The 21187-nt window shown below is 52.6% G+C and overlaps 2 protein-coding genes across 2 annotated transcripts in view; one reads left to right on the top strand and one right to left on the bottom strand.

Moving 5' to 3' along the window:
• Positions 1-9106: 9106 nt before the first annotated feature.
• On the top strand, positions 9107-11268 carry ENHO (energy homeostasis associated). The gene is made up of 2 exons (XM_067744649.1): positions 9107-9450; positions 10469-11268. Exon 2 carries the CDS (start codon positions 10630-10632, stop codon positions 10858-10860), a length of 231 nt encoding a protein of 76 aa, XP_067600750.1. The 5' UTR covers positions 9107-9450; positions 10469-10629; the 3' UTR covers positions 10861-11268.
• A 63-nt stretch (positions 11269-11331) lies between these two features.
• The window catches only part of DNAI1 (dynein axonemal intermediate chain 1), a 60420-nt gene continuing 50564 nt past the window's right edge, over positions 11332-21187 (bottom strand). Inside the window, exons 14-20 of the mRNA XM_067745481.1 lie at positions 19675-19764; positions 19458-19545; positions 18790-18869; positions 17468-17616; positions 17263-17362; positions 14628-14813; positions 11332-11660 (exon numbers count right to left, since the gene is read on the bottom strand). Of these exons, the coding sequence (XP_067601582.1) occupies positions 11562-11660; positions 14628-14813; positions 17263-17362; positions 17468-17616; positions 18790-18869; positions 19458-19545; positions 19675-19764 (792 nt within the window). The 3' untranslated portion in view covers positions 11332-11561. The remainder of the gene's footprint in view (positions 11661-14627; positions 14814-17262; positions 17363-17467; positions 17617-18789; positions 18870-19457; positions 19546-19674; positions 19765-21187) is intronic.

The raw sequence follows: 21187 nt of genomic DNA, 5'->3' as shown, positions 1-21187 counted from the left end.
TTGCTAAGGAGAGGGGAGAGGGGGCAAAGCCATCCAGAGAGTCCCTCCAAATGAAGAGGGGGTCTGCGTTTGCATGGGCAGATGGGACCCATAAACACTCCCTAAAGATGCCCTAGGAGAGGGGTCAGGGTGGGCTTGGGAAGGGAGGCTCCTGGACATTGAGCTCCAGCCTGGGAATCTCAGCAGAGACCATGTGAATCACAGCATCAAATACCCAGGACCTCTGCACAGTTAGAGAGGATGGGGTGAGGAGGGGCCCCCAAAATGACCTTCCTACTGCTCCAGGGACTGGGACCTTGGAGAGGAGTTACATTTAGTTTGGTTTGGTTTGGTTTTACCACTTTAACCATTTTAGTGTATAGTTCTGTGCTATTAAGTATATTCGCATTGTTGTGCAACCATATATTTAGTTTATAAAATACAGTTATATATTTATGTAAATGTATATAATTTATATATAAATATATATTTCGTGTATATAATTATTTAGTTTCTAAAATAGAGAAACATCACCAGTTTTGCACACCTGAGCACACCCACCTCTGGGCTCAGTGTCACCAGAAGGAACACATACCAGTTGTGGGGAGGACTGTGGAGAGGGAGGGGACACGGCCCCGGGGGGGGGGGTGGTAAGGGCAGGAATGTGAGGCCCCTCCTGCGGGAGCTGGGGTAGCAGAGGAGGTGGGGCTGGGCAGGCTGGGCTTTGAAAGCCAGGCTGAGGTTCAGGGGCTTCTGCTGAGAGTCAGGGGGCCCTGGGGGCTGGGGAGGCCTGGCCAGGTTTGTGTTTGGGAAAGATTGCTCTGGGGGCCATGCAGAGGATGGGAAGGAGGAAGAGAATGTGGAACCCATGGTGATGAGAGCAGCAGCAGGCCTGAGTGAGGCGCTTTGAGTGAATGATGTGTGAGGCCTGAGAGCAGGTCGAAGGACTAGGGCTGGGGCAGTGACTACTGAGCTTTTCCTGGCCTCTTTTTCATTCTTAAAAAAATTGAAGTATAGTTGCTGTACAATATTATATGTTATAGGCATACAATATAGTGATTCACAATATTTTTTTTTTTTTTTTTTTTGCGGTACGCGGGCCTCTCACTGTTGTGGCCTCTCCCATTGTGGAGCACAGGCTCCGGACGCGCAGGCTCAGCGGCCACGGCTCACGGGCCCAGCCACTCCGCGGCATGTGGGATCTTCCCGGACCGGGGCACGAACCTGCGTCCCCTGCATCGGCAGGCGGACTCTCAACCACTGTGCCACCAGGGAAGCCCAATTTTTAAAGGTTATGCTCCATTTATAATTTTTATAAAATATTGGCTATATTCTATGTGTTGTACAGTATATCCTTGTAGCTTATTTTATACCTAATAGTTTGTACCTCTTACTCCCCTACCTCTCTGTTTTCCCTCCCCACTTCCCTTTCCCCACTGGTAACCACCAGTTTGGAGAACTGTGCTTTGAAGAGCACACAGTCTGCCCTCTCCCTTCCCTCTCCACCCCACGTCTTGATGAATGTGGGGTGGAGAGGGAAGAGTCACTTGCAACCCCTGTTGATTTGGAAGATGGTAGGACTGTTTATTGAACTGGTGAGCACAGAAGGAGTACAGACTCTGGGGAAGTTGATAATAACCATGGCTCAGACATTCAATCACTTGCCTGCGGTTACATAGCACGTAAGGGGTAGCCGAGGTCAGATGTAGACATGTCAAGTGTAAGGCACGAAACCATCTGGCCAGTTGTTACAAGAATGCGCTCTGGGGTCAGACAAACCCGGGCTCCTTTTGACCTGGTGATTAATCTCTCTAAGGCTCAGTTTCCTTAAGTGGAAAATGGGAAAACAGCACCTACCTCATAGGGCTGTAAGGATTTTATGAGATGATGTGTATAAAGAACTTAGCACAGTGCCTACTATGTTGTAAACACTCCATAAATCTTAGCTCTTAATATTGTAACAACAGCAGCAGCAGGGGAGGGGAGGGGAGGGGAGGGGAGGGGAGGGGAGGGGAGGGGAGGGGAGTGGGTGCAGAGAGCACAGCCCACCAAGGAGGCTGAGGAGGGACCAGAGAGGTGAGGCAGCCAAGCAGCATGCCGTAGCTGGGGGCAATGCAGCAAATTCGGGTTATAATCCAGGCTATCACTGCTGCTGCAGAGCCTTAGGAAAGCCCCCTGATTGCCTTGAGCCCCGGTTCCCTCACCTGCTCCATGGACCTGGTCTGTATGAAGGTGAGGGATATCTGTGATGCACGTACAGCTCTGGGTGCCTCATAAACAATAGTTGTCATTTTAGGAGGAGGAATAAACGTTCCCAGAGAGAGTGGCTTCGTGGAAGTCAAGGAAAGGTAGGGTTTCAAGAAGGGCCTCACTGCTCAACAGCCTCCCTGCTGCCAAGAAGTCAACAAAGATAAAGGCAGAAAAGTATTCACTGGCTGTGACAAGGAGATGAAAGTGACCTTGGTGAGCCAGCTTCAGGGATGCTGAGAGCAGAAGTTGGGGGCAGCGGCTGAGGAGTGATGGGAGGCGGGGAAGGGGAGCTGAGAAAGCAGGAGGAGGAAGGAGTAAGTGCGGAGGGGGCAGCGACAGGCACGGTTCTGAGATAGGAACCACAGCCCATGGCAAGTTTGCCTGTCCCAGAGTGTAACTGCTTTGTGTCTACCCTGCCCCCACTTGCTGGCTGCAGCCCTGGGCCCCTTTGTTCTCTACACAAGGCCTCTCTGTCTGGGCACAGACCATGGTACGATCCCAGGGCCTTGGGTACTCCCTGGGCCCCAACCTGGGTCACCCAATGCTGAGGCCAGGCACCTCCTCTCTCTGCCCTACTTTCCAGTGTGGCCTAGCAAAAGTTGAAGTGGTTCACATCTTCTGCCAGAGCCTTAGCTTCCATCCCTCATCCCTCTCCCTGCATGCCTGGATCTGTACAGCCCAGGGGAGATGGAGAGTCATGATAAAAATAGCTATCAATTATATCCTTTCTCCTGGTTCCTTCTCACCAGTATTTAAACATGCCTGTGTAAGAAACACATAAGAAATTTTTAGAAAAGAAAGAAAACTTCCTCTAATCCTACATCCTTCTGTATCTATTCTCCTTCCACCTAACTTTTCCAGTCAATCATCTATACTGCATCCACTTCTTACTCATGAAACCACTAAAAGCTGGCGTCCACCACATACCCCATCTCTACTGTCCACTGCAACTACTTCTTGCCAAGATAATCAACAACCTCCTTGTTCTTAAATCCAATGGTCCCTTTCTATAAACTACTGGACCTTCTATGACATTTTGGATTGCTGACCTCTCCCTCCTTCTTGAACCTCTGTCCTTTCTTGGCTTCCTTAAAACTATGTTCCCTCCCAGTTTTCCTTCTCTCTGAGAGCTTCTTCCTTATTTACGTTGAATATTTATCTTTTCCCCTGCACCCATGAACGTTAGTATGGTATCCTCTTTTACATTTTGTTTCCCTTCTGGTGTGAACTCATATGGTTATCAGGGGTGTCCCCATCCTATGACCCCACCGCCCACCCCCTCCACAGGTCACTGGTGCAGGGAATGGCATCTGACCAAAGCCAGGCTGATGAGAGCCAGTCCCTAGAAATTTTGGACCTGGAACTGAGAAGAATAAGCCTGAACTGGAACTGAAAGGGATGAGCCAACATTTTGTTAGGTACCTGGATTTAAGCTATAAAATTGAGAACTGTAAGAAGCTGGGTTTATTATTATTATTATGTGGACTGAGAAAGCATCAGAAGCTTGTCAGGAGAGAAAAAAGGAGAGAGAGAAGGCAGGGTGGGGACAAAAAGCAGGGCTTGTTCAATTCCTCTGGCTCTTCCAACGTACCTCCACCCTGATTTCTGGGACCTCTCAGTTTCCTAATCAGGGCATCAACATCAGTGAACGGCCAATAACTCAGCGTCTGCAGTTCAGCCAGGCGCATAATGACCTAGCTCCTAGCAGTCTGAGGTCAAGAATGAAACACATTTCGTTATCCAAGTTAAATAAGTTAACACTTACTCTGTTGTCCTCTAACTGCTTGCAGACCACCATTTTGGATTTACCCTTCCAGGCGCATGTGACGGTGCCTCTCATCGTACAATGAGTTGAATGGAATGTAGGCGACGCAAAGGCATCATTCAAGGGCAGCTTGAAGAAGAAAGGTTTCCAGCCCTGTTACTCCAGCCTAAGATGTCCCATGAAGCCAGAAGCCATAGTCAGAGAGATTGAAAGAGCCCCCAGATGTAGTGCTACAGAAGGGAAACTGCTCCAAGAGCTTGCACAGACCTTGCACCTTCTTGGCAAACCTGAAGATTCAGAGAGCATGGTCCTACAAAATTCTAGTATTGATTATGGAAGTGGAAGTCTGTCGTATTCACGGATGTGTTCAACTTTTAAATAGTTTTTCTACATGGGAAAATTCCCATTTTAAAACCTAGCCTCCTCAGTACAGAAGTCAGAACTAAAATTCCCAGCACCCCTTGCAGCTTGTCTATAGGCATGCTGCTTCCCCCACGTGAGATTTTGATTGGAAGTGAGCGATATGAGCAAGGTAAATATCACCAAAGTTCACCAATATTTCTGGTTCTCCTCTCCTTCTAAGCACCAGGAGGATTGCACTTGTGGCCACGAGATTTGTTTTGATCAATGCAATGCAAGCAGAAGCCAGTACACGTTTTCCCTCACTCTCTTCTGCCACAGCCAACTCTGAAGGTTCATATCAAGAAGGTGGCATCATTGTAAGATGGTGGAGCTTCCAAAAGCTTAGATCCTTGAGTGACCGCAGTGAGCAAGGCTCTTCCTCCCCACTTCACCCATGCTGGAACTGTAGCTGAGCAAGAAATACATCTTTGCTATTTTAAGCCAGTAAGATCTGGGGGTTGTTTGTAACTACTGTGTTGCCTAACGAATTCTGGCTGATGAAGAAAGGAAGCAGGTTGGACATAGGACTTCATTTTCGTATAGCGCAAGTATCTAGCTTTTGGGAATGGTAGTAGTAACAGCATTGGTTTCCTAGTGGTTGCAGAACCGAGTTCTTACCACAGAAGTGCCGTAGAGCTTAGTATTTGGAGTGGTAATGACTGTGATTTCCTCAACAGGTTGTATGGTATGGTTTGGGTGTTGTTCCTAGAAACTTATCCTCAGGTCCATTTCCCTAGCCCTCCTAACGATTCTGAGCTAAGTAATATCTTTTTTTTTTCAGTACGCGGGCCTCTCACTGTTGTGACGTCTCCCGTTGCGGAGCAACAGTCTCCGGACGCGCAGGCTCAGCGGCCATGGCTCACGGGCCCAGCCGCTCCGCGGCATGTGGGATCTTCCCGGACCAGGGCATGAACCCGTGTCCCCCGCATCGGCAGGCGGACTCTCAACCACTGCGCCACCAGGGAAGCCCCTTAAGTAATATCTTTTAACAAATCCCTTTTATGCTTCAACTATCCAGTGGATTCTATTATTTGTGATAAAGAACTCTGACTGATAAAATTACTATATTTAGTAGATCACATGTTCCATCAATTATAAGAGGCAAGTTATTTGAATTACTAAATGAATAACTAAAAAAAAGAGGCTTAAAAACTATTACATGCCGTTAATTGTAAGACATATTCTGATTTTAGAGTTGTTTAAACTAGAAAAAAATGTGCCTTAGGATCAATGAAATATAGTATTAGCCAAAGGAATTCTCCCCACCCCCCCCCAACAGATGAGACTAACAGATGGCTGATTTTAAAAGAATAGTTGTAAAAGAATTGTATCATCTGGGAGGAAAAATAAAACCATACCCAATCCTCATAAATGCAGAGATCTGTGATTGCTCAATTCCAGGAAAACCCCTAAGACACCACCAGAAAGTGTAGTGCTAAATAGTAGAGTACCCCACAGAGAAATCCTCCACAATGGTGCTCTCAGACCACTGGGTAAGAAATCTTGTCTTTGTGGGCAAAACCTGGGGCAGCCAGATTGGCTGATGGAGGAACTCTGCAGCCAAAGAAGTGAGTCAACACACAGCTGCCAGGAGATTTCCTAGTCCAATCATCGTCATTGTTATTCGTGGCCAAAATATTATAGACAATGTTCTGGATAGTGACCAACATACACTGCTTTCTTTTTACTCCATTTTATTCTCTATTTCTTCCATCTCTAAATATCAGGGGTTTTTTGGGGGGCGTGGGGAGGAGTGGTTTAAAGGTAGTTCAAAGGCACTTCAAACAAAGGTAATGGGATTATTAGAAGCCATGTTCACACCCTATAGAGACCTGACTAGAACATGAAGGGACATTACCCAGGGAAACTATACACGAAGAATATTGGTCCTATGATATAACCTCCAGAAGCAGTAGCTGGATGTGTCATTGAGCTGCCCTCCACTGAAAAGGAGATGAATTTATTGGCATATGTACAGTGAGATGGTTGGATTATATAGGTGAGGGCATTTGGGGAATCATACATATAGGGAAAAAATGTGTTTGTGTTGGGCAAAGGATGGACTATAGTGAACAACTGCCGTTCTGCTTTTTCAGAATCTCTCTTCTCCTCCTCCACTCACCCCAGTGTCCATGCAGTTATGATGTGGGTCATGTTAGGCAATCTGATCCTCATCGATCCCTTGGCCCCAGTTGATTGGTCCAGAGTTAAGCATCTAACTAAGCTGAGCCAATCAGAGTACTTCCTGAGAAATCTGCAAACTGCAACCAAGAAAATGAAGCCAGTGTCTTGTTGGATGCCTAGACATTAAGATTTTAAGCTATGGGATTGTCTGAAGTCTTGTTTTTCACCATGTGGACCAGAAGAGCATTGGAAGCCAGACTGGGGGTGGGGATGACAATGCTGGGGCAGGGCAGGGGACGGAAATGAAGGAGACAGGCAGAAAGTAAGAGAGATAAGTGGAGAGAGAACCTAATGGCTTTTGTGTCTATTAGTTCCAGTTGTTCTTCAGGCATCCTTGTCTTTAGGTTTCAGGTATCTGATTATAAATATATCTTTTTCTTTAAACCAGTTCCTATTCTTCTTGGGTGAGTTCTTCCACTTTTCTGGTTTGACTACTACTGTTTTGCTGAAACTCACACAATGTTACCTTCAGCCTGGACCTCTCTCCTGAACCTCAGACCTGTTTATCCAACTGCCTATTGAACATCTCAACTTGGGTGTCCAATTCGTACCTCAAATTCAACATATCCAAAAGAGAATTCATCACCTCCCCACCCCAACCCTCTGTTGAAACTTACCCCTTCTCCTGTGTTCTCTATCTTAGTAAATAGCATCACGGTATCCCTATCACCAAGCTGGGAGTTATCCCAGACTTTTTCCTCCCTCTTACCCCCCATATCCTATAGGTCTAGGTCTCTAAGTCCTGCCAGTTGTAACTCTCCAATATTCTCAATGCTTTCCTGTTCTCTCTAATCCTATTCCCCGACCTCATTTCAATGCCCTGTCATTACTTCTTGCCTTTACTCTCAAATGCCTTCAATCCCTCCTTCCACCCAGCAGCCCAAATCATCCTTCTAATTTCTGGATATGATCACATTTACTCCTCTGTTCAAAATTTCTTCAGTGGCTCCCCACTGTCTTTAGGATAAAATCTGAACTCCAGCAGCTGGGTCACAAATTCACTCATATTACACTCAGATGTGCAATATTATTAGTCTTCTCTCTTTCCTAGAACTGATTTGATCTTGTTCACAATGCCCCCACCCTGCTGAGTAACAGGGGCAGGGGAAACTAAAATTAATCCACTCTGGTAAACTCAGGCAGGTCTAAAAATTTATTTTAGTCAGTCTCTAAGAAATTCAGTAGGTTTGGATGACTCAGTTTTTCAGGTTATTTTACCCTTCCCTTTCTCATTTTCAAGATAGCACTTGGTTTTATAGGGATCTCACTGGGGGAAGGGGCTCCTTACCCATGCGGTCCTTGGAGTTGTGTCACTTGGTATTTGCTGAGCTATGGTTGGTCTGGTATAAATAGTGAATTACAATCCTGAGAGGTAGCTGCTACTAAAACCATTTTACAGATAAAGAAGCTGAGGCTAAAAGAGGTTGAGTAAATTGCCCCAAGATCACAAAGTTAGTTAAGTGGCAGAACCAGTAATCAACACCACCCTGATTCTGCTTGGCACTTGGATCTGCGTCTAGAATTCCAGAGATAAGTTAACATCGGATTTGGGAGCACTGAGAGACTTCATGGTATAGCTTTAGAGCTGCGCTTATCCATGGGAGAATATGTCCAGTGGAATGAGAGAAGGGTCCATTCAGAACACTTAGGAATCACTTGCATATGAAGTAGGGTAGGAAGCCCTACCTGAGGGCTCCTGCCCAAGGTGATCTTTCTCTTAGGAGAGCTTCTAGGATGGAGGAGTCAGGAGCTTCTAGGATGGAGAGTCATGCCTGGTCCTATTCCAGCCAGGGCTGAGCCATCCCTCGGAATACCCCATTCCTCTCTGTCCTAGGCTCCCCCATAGCAGGGTAAAGTACAAACCCCTGACCAGTACTGGGTGGGAACTCAATAAATGTGTCAAAACAACTTATGTTGGCAGAGCTGCTCACACCTCCTGGGGCCAGGGAATGTGGAACCAACTACAGACCCTCTGAAGTGGGGATGCAGAGTCCACACCCCGGTGGGAGTGGACGTGCGGGAGTATAGGGGACTTCCAAGACCAGGAGGTTCGGTCTCCTCCCAGATGTTGTATCCCAGTGCCTCCCTCGAGATGATGGGGACAGAGACCTCTCGCAGATATGGAAGGGTGGTCTCCTGGTAGAGGGGTACGGCGGCTCTGGCCTTTCTCACATGTTGGGTGTGCAGATCTTCCGGGTGTTGAAAGTGCAAGAAATCCCCTCAAGTAGGTGGGCCCCGCCCCCTTCCCCCCAGTGGAGGGATCCACACTGAGTAGCCCCTTCAGCCCTCTTCCCGCCCCCGCCCCGCCTGCACAAGGGGCGGGCCAGTCTTCACACCGGCGCACAACCAATGGCAAGGGAGCCTGGCACGGCCAGCCAATTAACTGGCGGCAGCTGCGAGGGATGGCTCCTCCTCCGACAGGCCGCCGGCCGCTGGCCTCCGAGGAGGCGGGGCTCTTTCCCTGTTTTTGCTGCCGGCCGAGCCTGGCCGAGCCCAGCCGGGAGACCAGTCGAGCCCAGCCGAACGTAGCCGAACGCAGCCGAGCCCAGCCGAGCCCCGCGCCCAAACGGCCGCCGCCGCCCGAGCGCCGCCGTGGAGCAGGCGAGCGGCCTCGGCCGCGGAGGAGGCGCCGCCCCAGGGGGAGGAGGTCCCTGCTCGCCGCAGACCGCCCGCGGCAGAGGCCGCCCCGGTCGCGCCGCCGCGGGAGCGGCCGGCGGAGGCTGCGCTGCCGAGGGGGAGGGTCGGGGGGAGGGGAAGTCACCCCTGCCCGCCTCCCGCTGCGCCCCGCCCGCAGGCTCTCGAGCAGCAGTCGGCGCCCTGCATCCCGCTGCCCCGGACCCTCCCGCGGGCGCGCACCGGGCTCAACTCAGGTAAGAGGGGCCCTCCCACCACGGGCATGGGGGGCGTTGAAAACCAGAGACGGAGATGAAGAGACATAGACACACACGGAGACAGAGACACAGCCGGGGAGAAAGAGACACACACACAAAGACAGACACACACAAGAGACGCACAGAACTACAGAGACAGACCGCACGGAGAGGGGATAGAGACACGTCCACGGGGACAGACGGACACACAGCGGGGAAGAAAGAGAGACGGAGACACAAGAGACCCATACACACAGAGACAGGGAGAAAGAGACACACAGAGACTGATACAGAGATACACAAAGAAATAGACTGGGAGAGAAACGAGACACAAGAGAGGCCCTTATAGACTCAGAGATGGGGACACAGAGAGAGACAGATATAAAGAGAGCTACAGAGAGACAGACAGGTACACACGGAGGTGGGTATACAGAGGCAGAGGCACAGATCCAGGCAAGGGAACCAAGGGACAGAGTAAGGGCCAGACACACAGACACACGCACCTGACCTGGAGAGACAGTCTCACAGAGAGGTGCACCTAGGTACACAGTCTTAGATAACACAGACCCACACATGCCTGCCAGGCCTCCACAAAGTTCCCTCTGTGTGAGCTGGCGCCTCTGGAGGTCTCCTGGGCTGGCTGGCTGGAGTCCTGAGTCAGGGGAAGTGCCCAGGCCATGTCGAAGCTGGTCACAGTGCCCATCCTTCAAGGCCTTGGGCTTCCTCAATCCCACCCACTCACACAGTTCTTCTGAGGGCTGGATGTTCAGTGGGCAGGGCCACGCCATGCCCACTGGTCAAAAGGAGAATGAGTTATAGGCTGCCTAATGCAGCTTCCCCACAGTAGCCACACCCCCATCCAGGTGCCCAGAGGCAGGTGTTGGCTCTGCGGGGTACTGAGGCCTGCTGGGAGGCCAGAGGTGTATGAGCGGGCTGTCTTCCCTACGCCTCTCCTCCTAGGCCTAACCCCACCCCTTCCTCCTCACCACCCTTTGCCTTTGCTCTGTACTCCCCACAGGCTGAGAACTGCAGGCGGACGTCTTCACTGTCCGGGAATCATTGAGTGTGTGGACAGGACAGCCTCCTTGGAAGGCCGGGTGTACCGGAGTTCCGCCTCGGCATGGGCCTTGCCATTGAGGCAGCTTCTCAGTCTGTGCTTGTCTGAGGGTGCTGCCCGTCATGGGGGCAGCCATCTCCCAGGGGGCCCTCATCGCCATCATCTGCAACGGCCTCGTAGGCTTCTTGCTGCTGCTGCTCTGGGTCATTCTCTGCTGGGCCTGCCACTCCCGTTCTGCCAACATCGACTCCCTCTCCGAATCCAGTCCCAACTCCAGCCCTGGCCCCTGTCCCGAGAAGGCGCCCCCGCCCCAGAAGCTCAGCCATGAAGGCAGCTACCTGCTGCAGCCCTGAAGGCCCCTGGCCTAGCCCGGAGTCTGGGACTTAAGTCCACCCCACTTGGAACCTGGAATCGGGATCCCAGCGTCCAGCCAGCCTGGGGTCCAGAACTCAGAGTCCAGCCTGTCTGGAGCTGGACCCAGCAGCCCAGAGTCTGGTCGGCCTGGCTGCAAGAGGGGCTCTGCTGGCCCTCGGTAGACAGGCCTGGGGTGGGGGATTCATGAGTTGGTGCTAGGGCCAGGGCCATCTGGACTCTGCTCCATCCCAGTGGTCGGGGCTGGGTCCACCGCCCCGTAGGCCAAGCGCCTCCAGGCCCTCGAGGTTGGGGAATCAATCCATGGCAATAATGGGAGGGTGTCCAGGCTGGGCCCCTTCTCTGGTCCTCCTACTGTTTGCTGGATAATAAATGAAACTATGGCTCTACCCTGAGATTTTCTCTTCCTGGGGGCCTTGCTGTAGCAAAATGAAAGGTTGTGGGTGGGCTTCCAGACACAAGTTTATTTGCACAGAGAAGGAGGGGGTAATGGTGGTTGAGGGCCAAGTCCTGGGGTGAGGTGCTGGGACCAGGGCTGGAGCAGGGTGCTAAGGGCAGGTGCTGGGACCTGATCAGGGGTGTGGTCGCACACATACTGGGTGCTAAGCCTGGGCTGGGGTACCAGGGTCAGGTGCTACAAGTACAGGGTTCAAGACATGGGCCAGGCCCTGGGGCCAGGCCCTCAGGTCTTGGGTTTTACTTCCCTCACCAGGTTCAGCAGTTTGTCCAGTTTTGCGATCTCCACAGCTGGACCCTTCTGCACTTCCTGGCCCTTCTTTTCCTGGTGAGAAGGGAAGTACACATGGGGGAGGAATGGTGAGGGATGGGCCACCTCTCTCTACTTCCCAGCATCACCTCCTGTGCCCAGCTTAGGCAGCTGTGCCACGCCTCTCTCCTGCCCAATTAGATTCCGGACCCCTACCTGCCGCCCCCAACCCCTGCAAGGATCCTTCCCCATCCCAGGTTGGGTGGCAGGGGCCCAGCTGAGGCCTGCAAGAGACATCCAGCTGTGTTTCTGAACCTCCGATCAATGTAGGATCCTTATGCTGGGAGGAGTGGGGGAAGCCAGGAAGAGCTGTAGCCCAGGGCCTCTACCTGTTGGGAGCACCCTTCCCACAGGAAGGTCCCTGGCTGAGTCCTAACACGGAGCTAAGAGGTGTGTGTTTGTGGAGGGAAAAGAGTGTGGACAAAGCCACAGGTGCCCTCACCTAGTACTGTTACCTAGCACTTTCAGGTCAGGTTGGGAGTGGGGTACCGTTTGGGGCCAGGCCCGCTGTGTCAGACATACCCAGGGTGGGGGCAGGTGTCAGGAGACCCAGGAGGGCTGATGGGATATCCCGTGTGATTCCAGATGTCCTTGGCTGGGACTGTCCCTCAGAAGGGCGGGTCCTGAATTTATGACCCCTCACCCCTGCCTACAGGCCACTCTAATCCTTTAGCTGGTAAGCTGGGCCCTGAGAAGAAGAGAGCTGGGACACTGGGGTATGTGTCACTCAGGCCCTGAGAGCTCCCTGGCAGACCAGCACCAGTGCCATCCTCCCTTCTGTCCAGGCGGTGGGGTGTGGGCTAGGCTGGGGCAGCTGCCATTTCCTGCCTTCCCTTTGTGCCCGGGCCCCCACCCTCTCAGCCACCTGTGCCCACTGCTCACTGGCACCTGCCCCAGCCTTGCCTGCTGAGGGCCCAGCGTGGATCTGGCCCGGGCTGTGAGGTGGGAGGAGAATGCAGGGCCAGCAGGCCCCTTCCTGGCCCCATCTTGCCTGCTGCCACCCTGTGGAACTCAGATTTCCTCCTGGTGTGACCCCTGCGCCTGTTCCCAAATCTGTCTCCCCCTCCCCGTGCGGCCCAGTGCCTTTGCCACTCCCCGGCTCACCTCTGCATTCCTGAGGCAGAGGACAAAGATGTCTTTTTCTCTCTCACCCCCCTCTCCCTCCCAAGTTAACCTCACGTTCTCTTGCCCTCACCTCACCTCCTGGGAGTCAGGAGATCTGGCTTTTAGTTCCAGCTTTGTCATTAACTCCCTATATGACTTTGGGCAAGTTCTGCCCAAACTGTTTCTATCTATACTGCAGTTGGGGAAAGTAGGCCTTGACCTTTGACAAGTTGGGCTCTGACACCAATCCTGGGAAGCTCCTTGGGCTGGGAAGTCGGGCCTCTGTGGCCAAGCCCTCTTGGGAAGATCAGGGAGACTGCAGCCTGCAGAGAGGGGCGGTAGGGATGCCCAGAGGACTTCCTTTGGCCCGAATCACTTGGCTGCTGGTAGAGTCAGGTGGCGATTTCACAGGAACTGCCAATCCACCCAAGAACTAGCCCCCAGCTATCACCTGCCCAGGTCCTCTGATTCCCAGGTACCCGTGTCCTCAGGTCCTCAGAGATATAGATGCTGAGCATTGCTCTGAGAGGAGCTGGGACTGTGGGAGATCCTTCCATCCCTGGGTCAAAGTGGGCAGGGCAGGCCCCCACCCAGATCTACTGCCTTCAAGGTGTGATGGTCATACCCCAGCCCCAAGGGGTCACCACCATCCCTCCCACAGGGCTGTCCAGCTCTCCTAGCTCAAGCCTGGGTTTCTCTCCTCACTAAATTAAGAGCAGATTTTATCTGTTCCACAAATTATACTGCCTTCTTCCCCCTCCTTGAGGCCAGCTAGCTGGGCTTAGCAGAGTTTTAGACCACACCCAACCCCCCCCCCCCCGCCCCCCATCCTATCCCATCCCATCCCACCCCCAGCCCACCACGGCCTCTGGGCCACAGCTGCAGGCACTCAGCAGCCTTCTGAGTATTTATAGCCAAGTTCACCCCTTCCCCCAGCTGGCTACAATTACAGGCCGGGCCAAACTCCCAGCCCTTGCCTCCCTGGCCCTGGTGGGGAATAGGCCAGGCTGGCGCGAGAGGGTTAGTGCGGTGGCCCCTGCCTTGGTAGGCAGCAGTTGAAAGAGACAGGCCCCTGCTCTTGCCTCAAACTGCAAGTAAATGCCTCAAACTGCAACCAGGGGGTACAGTCATCAGGGCAACATGGCCCAGCTCCGGCCCAGCTCTGATGCTGGCCCAGAACCTGGCAGGAAGCAAATTCCATTTTCTCTCCTAGCGCCCAAATGGACAGGACTGGGCTCTAGGTTTTTGGACGCTGGATTTTTAAGTTGGACCTCTGGGCGCTGGATTCTAAGGCCTGGGTTCTTAAGTCTGAATTGGGACTCTGAGAGCTAGACTTCGAGGTCATGGCTCTGGGCTTGGTGGCCTGTATTCAGGGCCCTTGGGCTCTGAGCAGGGCCTCCGGACCATTAGAGATTCCAGAAAGGAACCAGAGCTCAAAAGGAGGACTGCCTAGCTGCTGACCTAGTTACCCTCCTCATGGCTCATTTCCTACTTCCCGTGTGGACCCGGAGCTCCCAGTTCAGAAGCCCTGTGCGAGCCCAGCCAATGAAGCAGAAACTAAGCCTCACGCCCCTACCTGCATGACACCAAACAAGCCAATGATGCCCGTGTGCTTCCCCCAGGCTTTGGGTCCTCATAGTCACCTGCTTACCTGATGTCTCCACCTGGGGGCCCCACAGGTAACTCAGATTCAGCATGTCAGAACTGATCTGTCTCCTGCTTCCCCTGTGCTCCTCACTTGGGCAATGACACCACCCTTACCCTGGGCCCCCAAAGCCAGAAACCTGGGGGCCACCCCCTGGCTCCTCCCCTTTCTCTCAACCCCCTGCCATCCTGGAGACTTTCTCTCACGGCAGCCCAAACTCCCCAAAACCGTACCTTCGGCATCTTGCGCAAATTGGGTGAGAGCTTGAGGCAAGTGACGTGCCCACGATCATCGCCCACAATGATGATGGGGTGGATGGGGTTGAACTGCACATGGGTGAGCTTGTTCTTCTTTCGGGCCACCACAGGCTGGTTGCATATGGCCTCGTACTTGTTGATGGACAAGTCAAACACGTGGGTCTGTGAAGAGGTGGGTGTCAGCACACTCGGGGAAATGAGACCCCTGTCGCCCACCTCAGAATAACTGCCCCTGAACTTTCTGGGGAAAGTCGACAGAAGCCTAGGCAGTGTGAGAGGCAATTTGTGTCTCTGTTTTTCCTGTGGTTGAGGGAATGGGGATAAAATGTTTAGGAAAAAATTTAAGTCTATGCAGAATTAACAGTAAGAGCAGCTGCCATTTATGGAGCACTTACTATGTACTAGACTCTGGGCAAGCATGTCACATGGTTGCATCATCGAATTATAATCCTCACAGCCACTCTATAAGGTAGGTTCTGTTATTATCCCCATTTTATAAATGACGAGAAAGAGGCTCTTAAGGCTAACTTGCCAGTAAGTGGCAGAGCCAGGTTTTCTACCAACTAATATATGTCAGGTGTTCAGACAGTGCATGTCATAAAGGTGCTCAACAGGGACTTCCCTGGTGGCACAGGGGATAAGACTCCGCACTCCCGATGCCGGGGGCCCAGGTTTGATCCCTGGCCAGGGAACCAGATCCCACATGCATGCCACAACGAAGAGTTCGCATGCCACAAATAAGGAGCTGGCGAGCTGCAACTAAGGAGCCCGCCTGCCACAACTAAGACCGGGTGCAACCAAATAAATAAATATAAAATAAAATAAAACTGTTTAAAAAAAAAACGGTGCTCAATAAATGTTTGATCTTATTTTTACTGCATCCTAAGTCTGAACCATTAGCAACTCTTGCCTAGACGACTGTGGCAGCATCCTAACTGGTCTTCCTGCTTCAGCTCTTGCCTTTCTATCATCCATCCTTCATGCAGCAGCCATACTTACCTTTAAAAAATCTAAAATCCTCCGATAGTCTCCCTGGGCACGCTACATAAAATCCAGATGTGCTTACTCTAGATTCTGCACTGTCTGCTCTCATCTCAGGCTCTCACCCCTTTGCCTACTAGACCCCAGCCACCCTACCTGCCTGTTTCTTAAACCCTTCCAGCTAATTCTCCCCTCAGGGCATTTGCACTAGCTGTTCCTCTGTCTGGAATGCATCCCCGCATCTTCACCTGGCTGGCTCTTTCTTGCGACTCAGCTTTCAGCTTGAATGTCTCCTCTTTAAAGAAGATTTCCCTGACCACTCTATCTAAGAGACCACCGAGTCCTTTTCTTTTACATCACTCTCTCTCGTTTTAAAGATATAACAGTGTTATGAAGATATAACTCACATACTATAAAATTTACCCATTTAAAGTACACAATTCCTCTTTTTTAGTATATTCACAGTATGTAACCATCACCACAACCAATTTTAGGACATTTTCATCACCCCCAAAAGAACCCTTATACCTATTACCAAGTCATTCCCCGTTTTCTCCCAACTCCTCTAGCCCTAGGTAACCACACATCTACTTTGTCCCTATAGATTTGCCTATTCTAGACCTATATAAATGGAAGCATACAATGTTTGGTCTTTTGTGACTGGCTTCTTAACCTAAGCATTTTTCAAGGTTCATTCATGATATAGCATGCATCAGTACTTCATTCCTTGTTATTACTGAATAATACTCCTCGTGGATATAGCACCTATTGTTTACCCATTCATCAGTTGACAGACATTTGGGTTGTTTCTGCTTTTTGGCTGTTATGAATAATGCTGCTACAAACATGGGTGTACATACATCATCCTCTTTTAATCTCTGCCTAGCACTTAACTCTATTGGGGGTTTTGTTGTTGTTCCTTTTGTCTCTTTCCCTTCACTGGAACGTAAGTTCTGTGACAGCAGGAACCTGAATCACCAGGCCCTGGCCTGGAGCTGGGAACCACAGCTGACCCTTGGTTACGCATTTGTTCAGCAAATAGATGACTGACTCGAGGGTGATGCGTTAATCACTATATTCTTTTCTGGTAGGTGCTTCTCAGTGTATATCAAAGTCCAAAAGGAAAATGTACTGCAGAAGAATTTTCTCACAAACTGTTTCTGAACTTTCACCAACCCTCATTGCGGCATAGAGCCCCTTCCATCTCCCCTTCTCAGACTCAGCTTGCACACTCCCAGGGATGGGGACCTTGTTGCCTTTTAGACACTATTTCCGTCACAGATCAACTCTGGCTCAGAAATTTTTCCTTACATCAGGTTGGCACCTGCCACCCTGTAGCTCCCTCCCCAGGGCCCTCAGAGAGGATAACTGCTCCTCATGGCACCTTAACCCCCAGAGTGCTCTCTCCTTCAAGGTGAACAGCCCCACTCTCTCCTCCAGGCCTCATGGGATGAATGATCCTTCTTTTGACAGGGCCCTGGGTGGCCTGGCCCTTGAGGACACACAGTCCTTATGTTCTGCCTTCCCCCACCTGACCTGGGCATGGCGTGGGCTCTCCAGGAGGGAGACCTTGAGACAGCTCATCCTACCTTCAGTAGGGGGTCAGCTGGGTCAGGAAGGGGGCACTCACCTTCCCATTGGTGGTGACTGCTGCAAACACAGTGGAAGAGTATGGGGCCCAGGCCACGTCGCCCACGGCTGAATTTAGGTCATAGATGAACATCGGGGTCCTGCAGTGGGGAGGGGTGGAAAGCTCAGGGCACAGAGGGCTTACGGTGCCAGAGCCCCGCCGGCCCCAGCCCAGGGTGGTGCCTGAGGGAGGGCAGGCCCCTCACTTGATGGTGTGGTCCCAGATCTTCACGGTCCAGTCGGAGCTGCAGGACATGAAGACCTTGGTGTGGTAGGGGTTCCAGGACACAGCATCCACTGCCATGCTGTGGGCGTCATAGGTGCTGAGGAACTGGCTGGAGTAGGATTTGGAGCACTGGGGTGAGGGTGGGGAAGCGGGGTTCAGGAGTGAGAGAGGCCAGCAGCCACCACTTCCCTGGGGGCCCTAAAGGGTCAGGCCCTGAGATTCCTCTTCTGTCCTCGCCCCACATCACTGTCACAGCTGAGCTGGGACCAAGCTCTCGGCTGCATTTCTCACCCTCAAAGCAACCAGAGAGAAAGGAGGAGCTTAAGGGGCTGGGCAGGGGAGTCTTCCTGGAGGGTGAGGGAAGTCTGCCCAGAGGATTCCAGGTCTGGCAGAAAAGGCCTTCCCTCCCTGAACCCAGGCAGAGCAGGTGTAAGGGGCCCTGGGGGAGGTGTGGTGTCTCGCCTGTGTCCAGACCAAGGCCTGTGGACGGGCAGACAGAGTGCTGGATCCACCTGCACGGACAGAAGCCTTGCAGCAGTGATAAACATCCCACCTTGCCCAGGTGAGAGCAGGTACAGAGCCTGCAGCAAGTCCCAATCTCACGATTTCTCATTCGGTTTCTTGCCCTGACCAGCAGGCCCCTCACACCCTCCCTCCAGGAGACTGAGTGGCCAACTAGCCTCTTCCTCTCTCCCGCACAGCCACTGGGAGGGGGGTGGGGGTGGGGACCTCTTTTACATTCAGACCAGCTCTGCCTGGGCCTCAGGGGCTCCCGGAGGCGGCCTGTAATTAACATTCTGAGTCTCAGAGCCTAAGAAAAGCTTGCGGCAGAGCTATTTCTGGGTGGATGAAGGTTCAGAAGGATGTTCACCTACTAACACTGAGACTTGGCAGAAACTGGCCCTGAAGTTCCATCCCGCTGCCGGCTGGGATGGACCCGGTATTCAGAGATAAATTTTCTTGTTACCTGGCCTTGGAAGCTCAGCTCAAGTTCAGATCTCCTCCAGGAAGTCTCCCCAGAATGTTCCAAGCCCCCCAACCTCCACTCCCAGGAAGGGAGCAGGACCCAGAGGGAAGGATGCTGGGCTGGGCCAAAGTCACCTTCTAGATTCTCCATCCCCTTTCCTGCACTCGGCCACTCTTCCCGCCACCCAAGCAGGTCAAGAAATGCATTCTCTTCCCGCAAGAAGCCTTCCAGAACTGATGAGCCCTAAGATCTGTCCGAGGGTCTTTTGAGAACGATAAGCTCCCAGGTCTAAGAGGCCCTGTAAGGAGCTGGCATTGAGGGCAGTGCTGCCTCACCTTGTAGATTTTCCCCTCCTCTGTGCCCACTAGGAACAGGTAGTCGATCTCTTTGTGGAAGTCAAAGGCAGTGCCACAGCCTTGGGAGAAGAGGGAACAGTTTTAGGCCAGTTCTGGGAGGGAGGCTCCCAGCACCTCCTCTACCCAGGATGGCCTGAGCCCAGGTGCTTGTGAGGGACGGCTGGGGCCAGCCAGGCAAACAGAAACTGGGTCTCTGGCCTGCAGCTTGTCCCGGGCAGTTGGGACTCTGCAAACGGGCCAGGGCTTCTGCAGACAGGAATGGGGCCTGGATAAACAAGGCAGGGATTGAGTTAAACAGGGTCAGGGTCAGGGTAAACAGGGACAGGGTCTGCAAACAGGGATATGGTCTGTGCAAACAGGGTTCTAGTCTGCATAAACAGGGGAGGAATTGAGTAAACAGGGAGAGGATCTGGGCAAACAGGGACCTGATCTGCATAAACAGGGCTGGATCTGCATAACAGCACCCAATCTGCATAAACAGGGAGGGTCTGCAAATGGCCAAGGGCTGGGTGCACTGGGCCAGGCTTTCTCATTACCTCCGGTCAGGCACAAGTGGAGGCACGGTGCGGCAGAAAGAGGGAGGACCAGACACCTCATGGGCTGGGGTGATGTGGCCAGGCGTGGATGTGAGGGGCTGGGGCTCTTACCCACTGTGTGTATCTGCAAGCCCTCGAGACCCTCGGTCGTGCTGTCCTCCACCTTCAGCTTGATGACATCTGTGTGAACCAGCTCGCTCTGCAGTCACACAGGGAGGGGGAAGCACATGGGTGGGGCTGGACCGGCAAGGTTGGGGGTCCCTCTGTCATTCATCTCCCCCCACTCCCTCTCTCCACCCCGGCATGACCCTTTCTGGGAAACAGGCACCTTCACGAGCGTCCAAGACACGATCCTGCCATCAGATGATACAGAGAAGAAGTTAAGGTTGTGGTCCATGTCATCCTTCTGCCACTTGACCTGAAACATCCCAAACTGTGAGCTCTAGGGTGTTGGGTTAGGGCCCCTCAAGAACCCGTCTGAGGTCCAGAAGCCAGTTCTGGGAGCCCATATCTCAGAATCCCCTGATTTCCCCGCCCTCCCTCCTTCCACTCATTTCTCTCTCCCTGAGCATCCTGAGGCAGCAGGCCAGTCGGGGCACTGCCCAGTGTCCGGGCTCAGCACTGGAGGTGCCCGGTTCCTCCCTGGGTTGAGTTTTAGGAGCCCAGTTGTAAGAAGGCAGTGGCTCTGGGTTTGACCTCCTTACAGAGCCTGGGAAGGACAGAGCCCATCAACCAGCTTCCTCATTTACAAAACAGGAGCCACGATAGCACGGGCTTGTTGTAAGGAATAAATGAAACAATGAGTGTGAAGCCCTTAGGCCAGAACATTGCAAATATGAAGTGTTCAATAAATATTATTAGCTGATATCCTCAGTATTACCATCATGCTAGGAATCAGGGTGGCAAGGCTCTCGGGAGGCTTTTTCCTGCTTCCTTGGGCAGTGGGGAGGAACAGCCTCCCTCCACCACCCTCCCCATCCAGGCTTGGCCTTCTCTAGGCGGCTCTCTTCTGTTCCCAACTTCACTTCACCACTAGCCCCTGCTTCCAGAATCTTGCTCCCAGATCTCAGATGTGAGCTGCATTTCTCCATCTGCAAATTGGGGTTAATAATCCTGCCCCACCCATCTTCTCTGGGCTGGAAGCAAACATATGCGAAAGTGTTTGGGAGACAGAGCTGTCCTCTTATGAAGATGACACGCTTGAGGCTCAAGTTTCTGTTGCCAGATGTGGAGGCCTGGCCAAGCCACGTCCGGGAGAGCTGGGGCAGGGCTGGGTGCCCAGATCTTCCCACCCTCCAGTTCCCTCCAGGCCTCCTGTGCTGGGGCCACTGTCCCTTCCCCCTGTCACAAGCAGAGGCCCAGTGAGGGAGGACAGGAACCCAGGGCTGCTGCCTGTAACCACAGTTGTCACCTGGCCCTTGAGGGGTGTGTGTAGCGGGGAGGGGATTGCTCTTCCGGGGCCACGCCCCAGGCCTGACTGGTCAGAGCTGCAGGAGGGCAGACCCAGTCCCGCCTGGGTCTGTCTGGGCAGGCTGCTCTTTTGTGCGTTCAGTGGGGGGCCTAGAACACCACAGAGCTTGTGAGGCACAAGTCATAGCAGCCCTGATGCTGAGACCGCTTCCTCTTCTGTGTAAAGGCAGTCCCTTTAAAGGGGGGAGGGGACAGGGGGTGTCAAAGGCCAGGCTGTAAGAGGCGCGAGGGAGCTGCCAAGGGACGTGTTTAATGAGCAGCGCCAGCGTGCACGGAAATTGTATTTCACACCCCACTTAGCAGCCTGATGCCCAGCTGGGGGGTGGTGTGTGTGTGTATATGCAATGAGCCATGTACGTGTGTGTGTGCAA

This window comes from Pseudorca crassidens, chromosome 7 (assembly GCF_039906515.1).
Source record: "Pseudorca crassidens isolate mPseCra1 chromosome 7, mPseCra1.hap1, whole genome shotgun sequence".
Taxonomy (NCBI): Eukaryota; Metazoa; Chordata; class Mammalia; order Artiodactyla; family Delphinidae; genus Pseudorca; species Pseudorca crassidens.
Note: the sequence above shows the minus strand (reverse complement) of the source record. Positions and strands in the feature narration are given on the sequence as shown.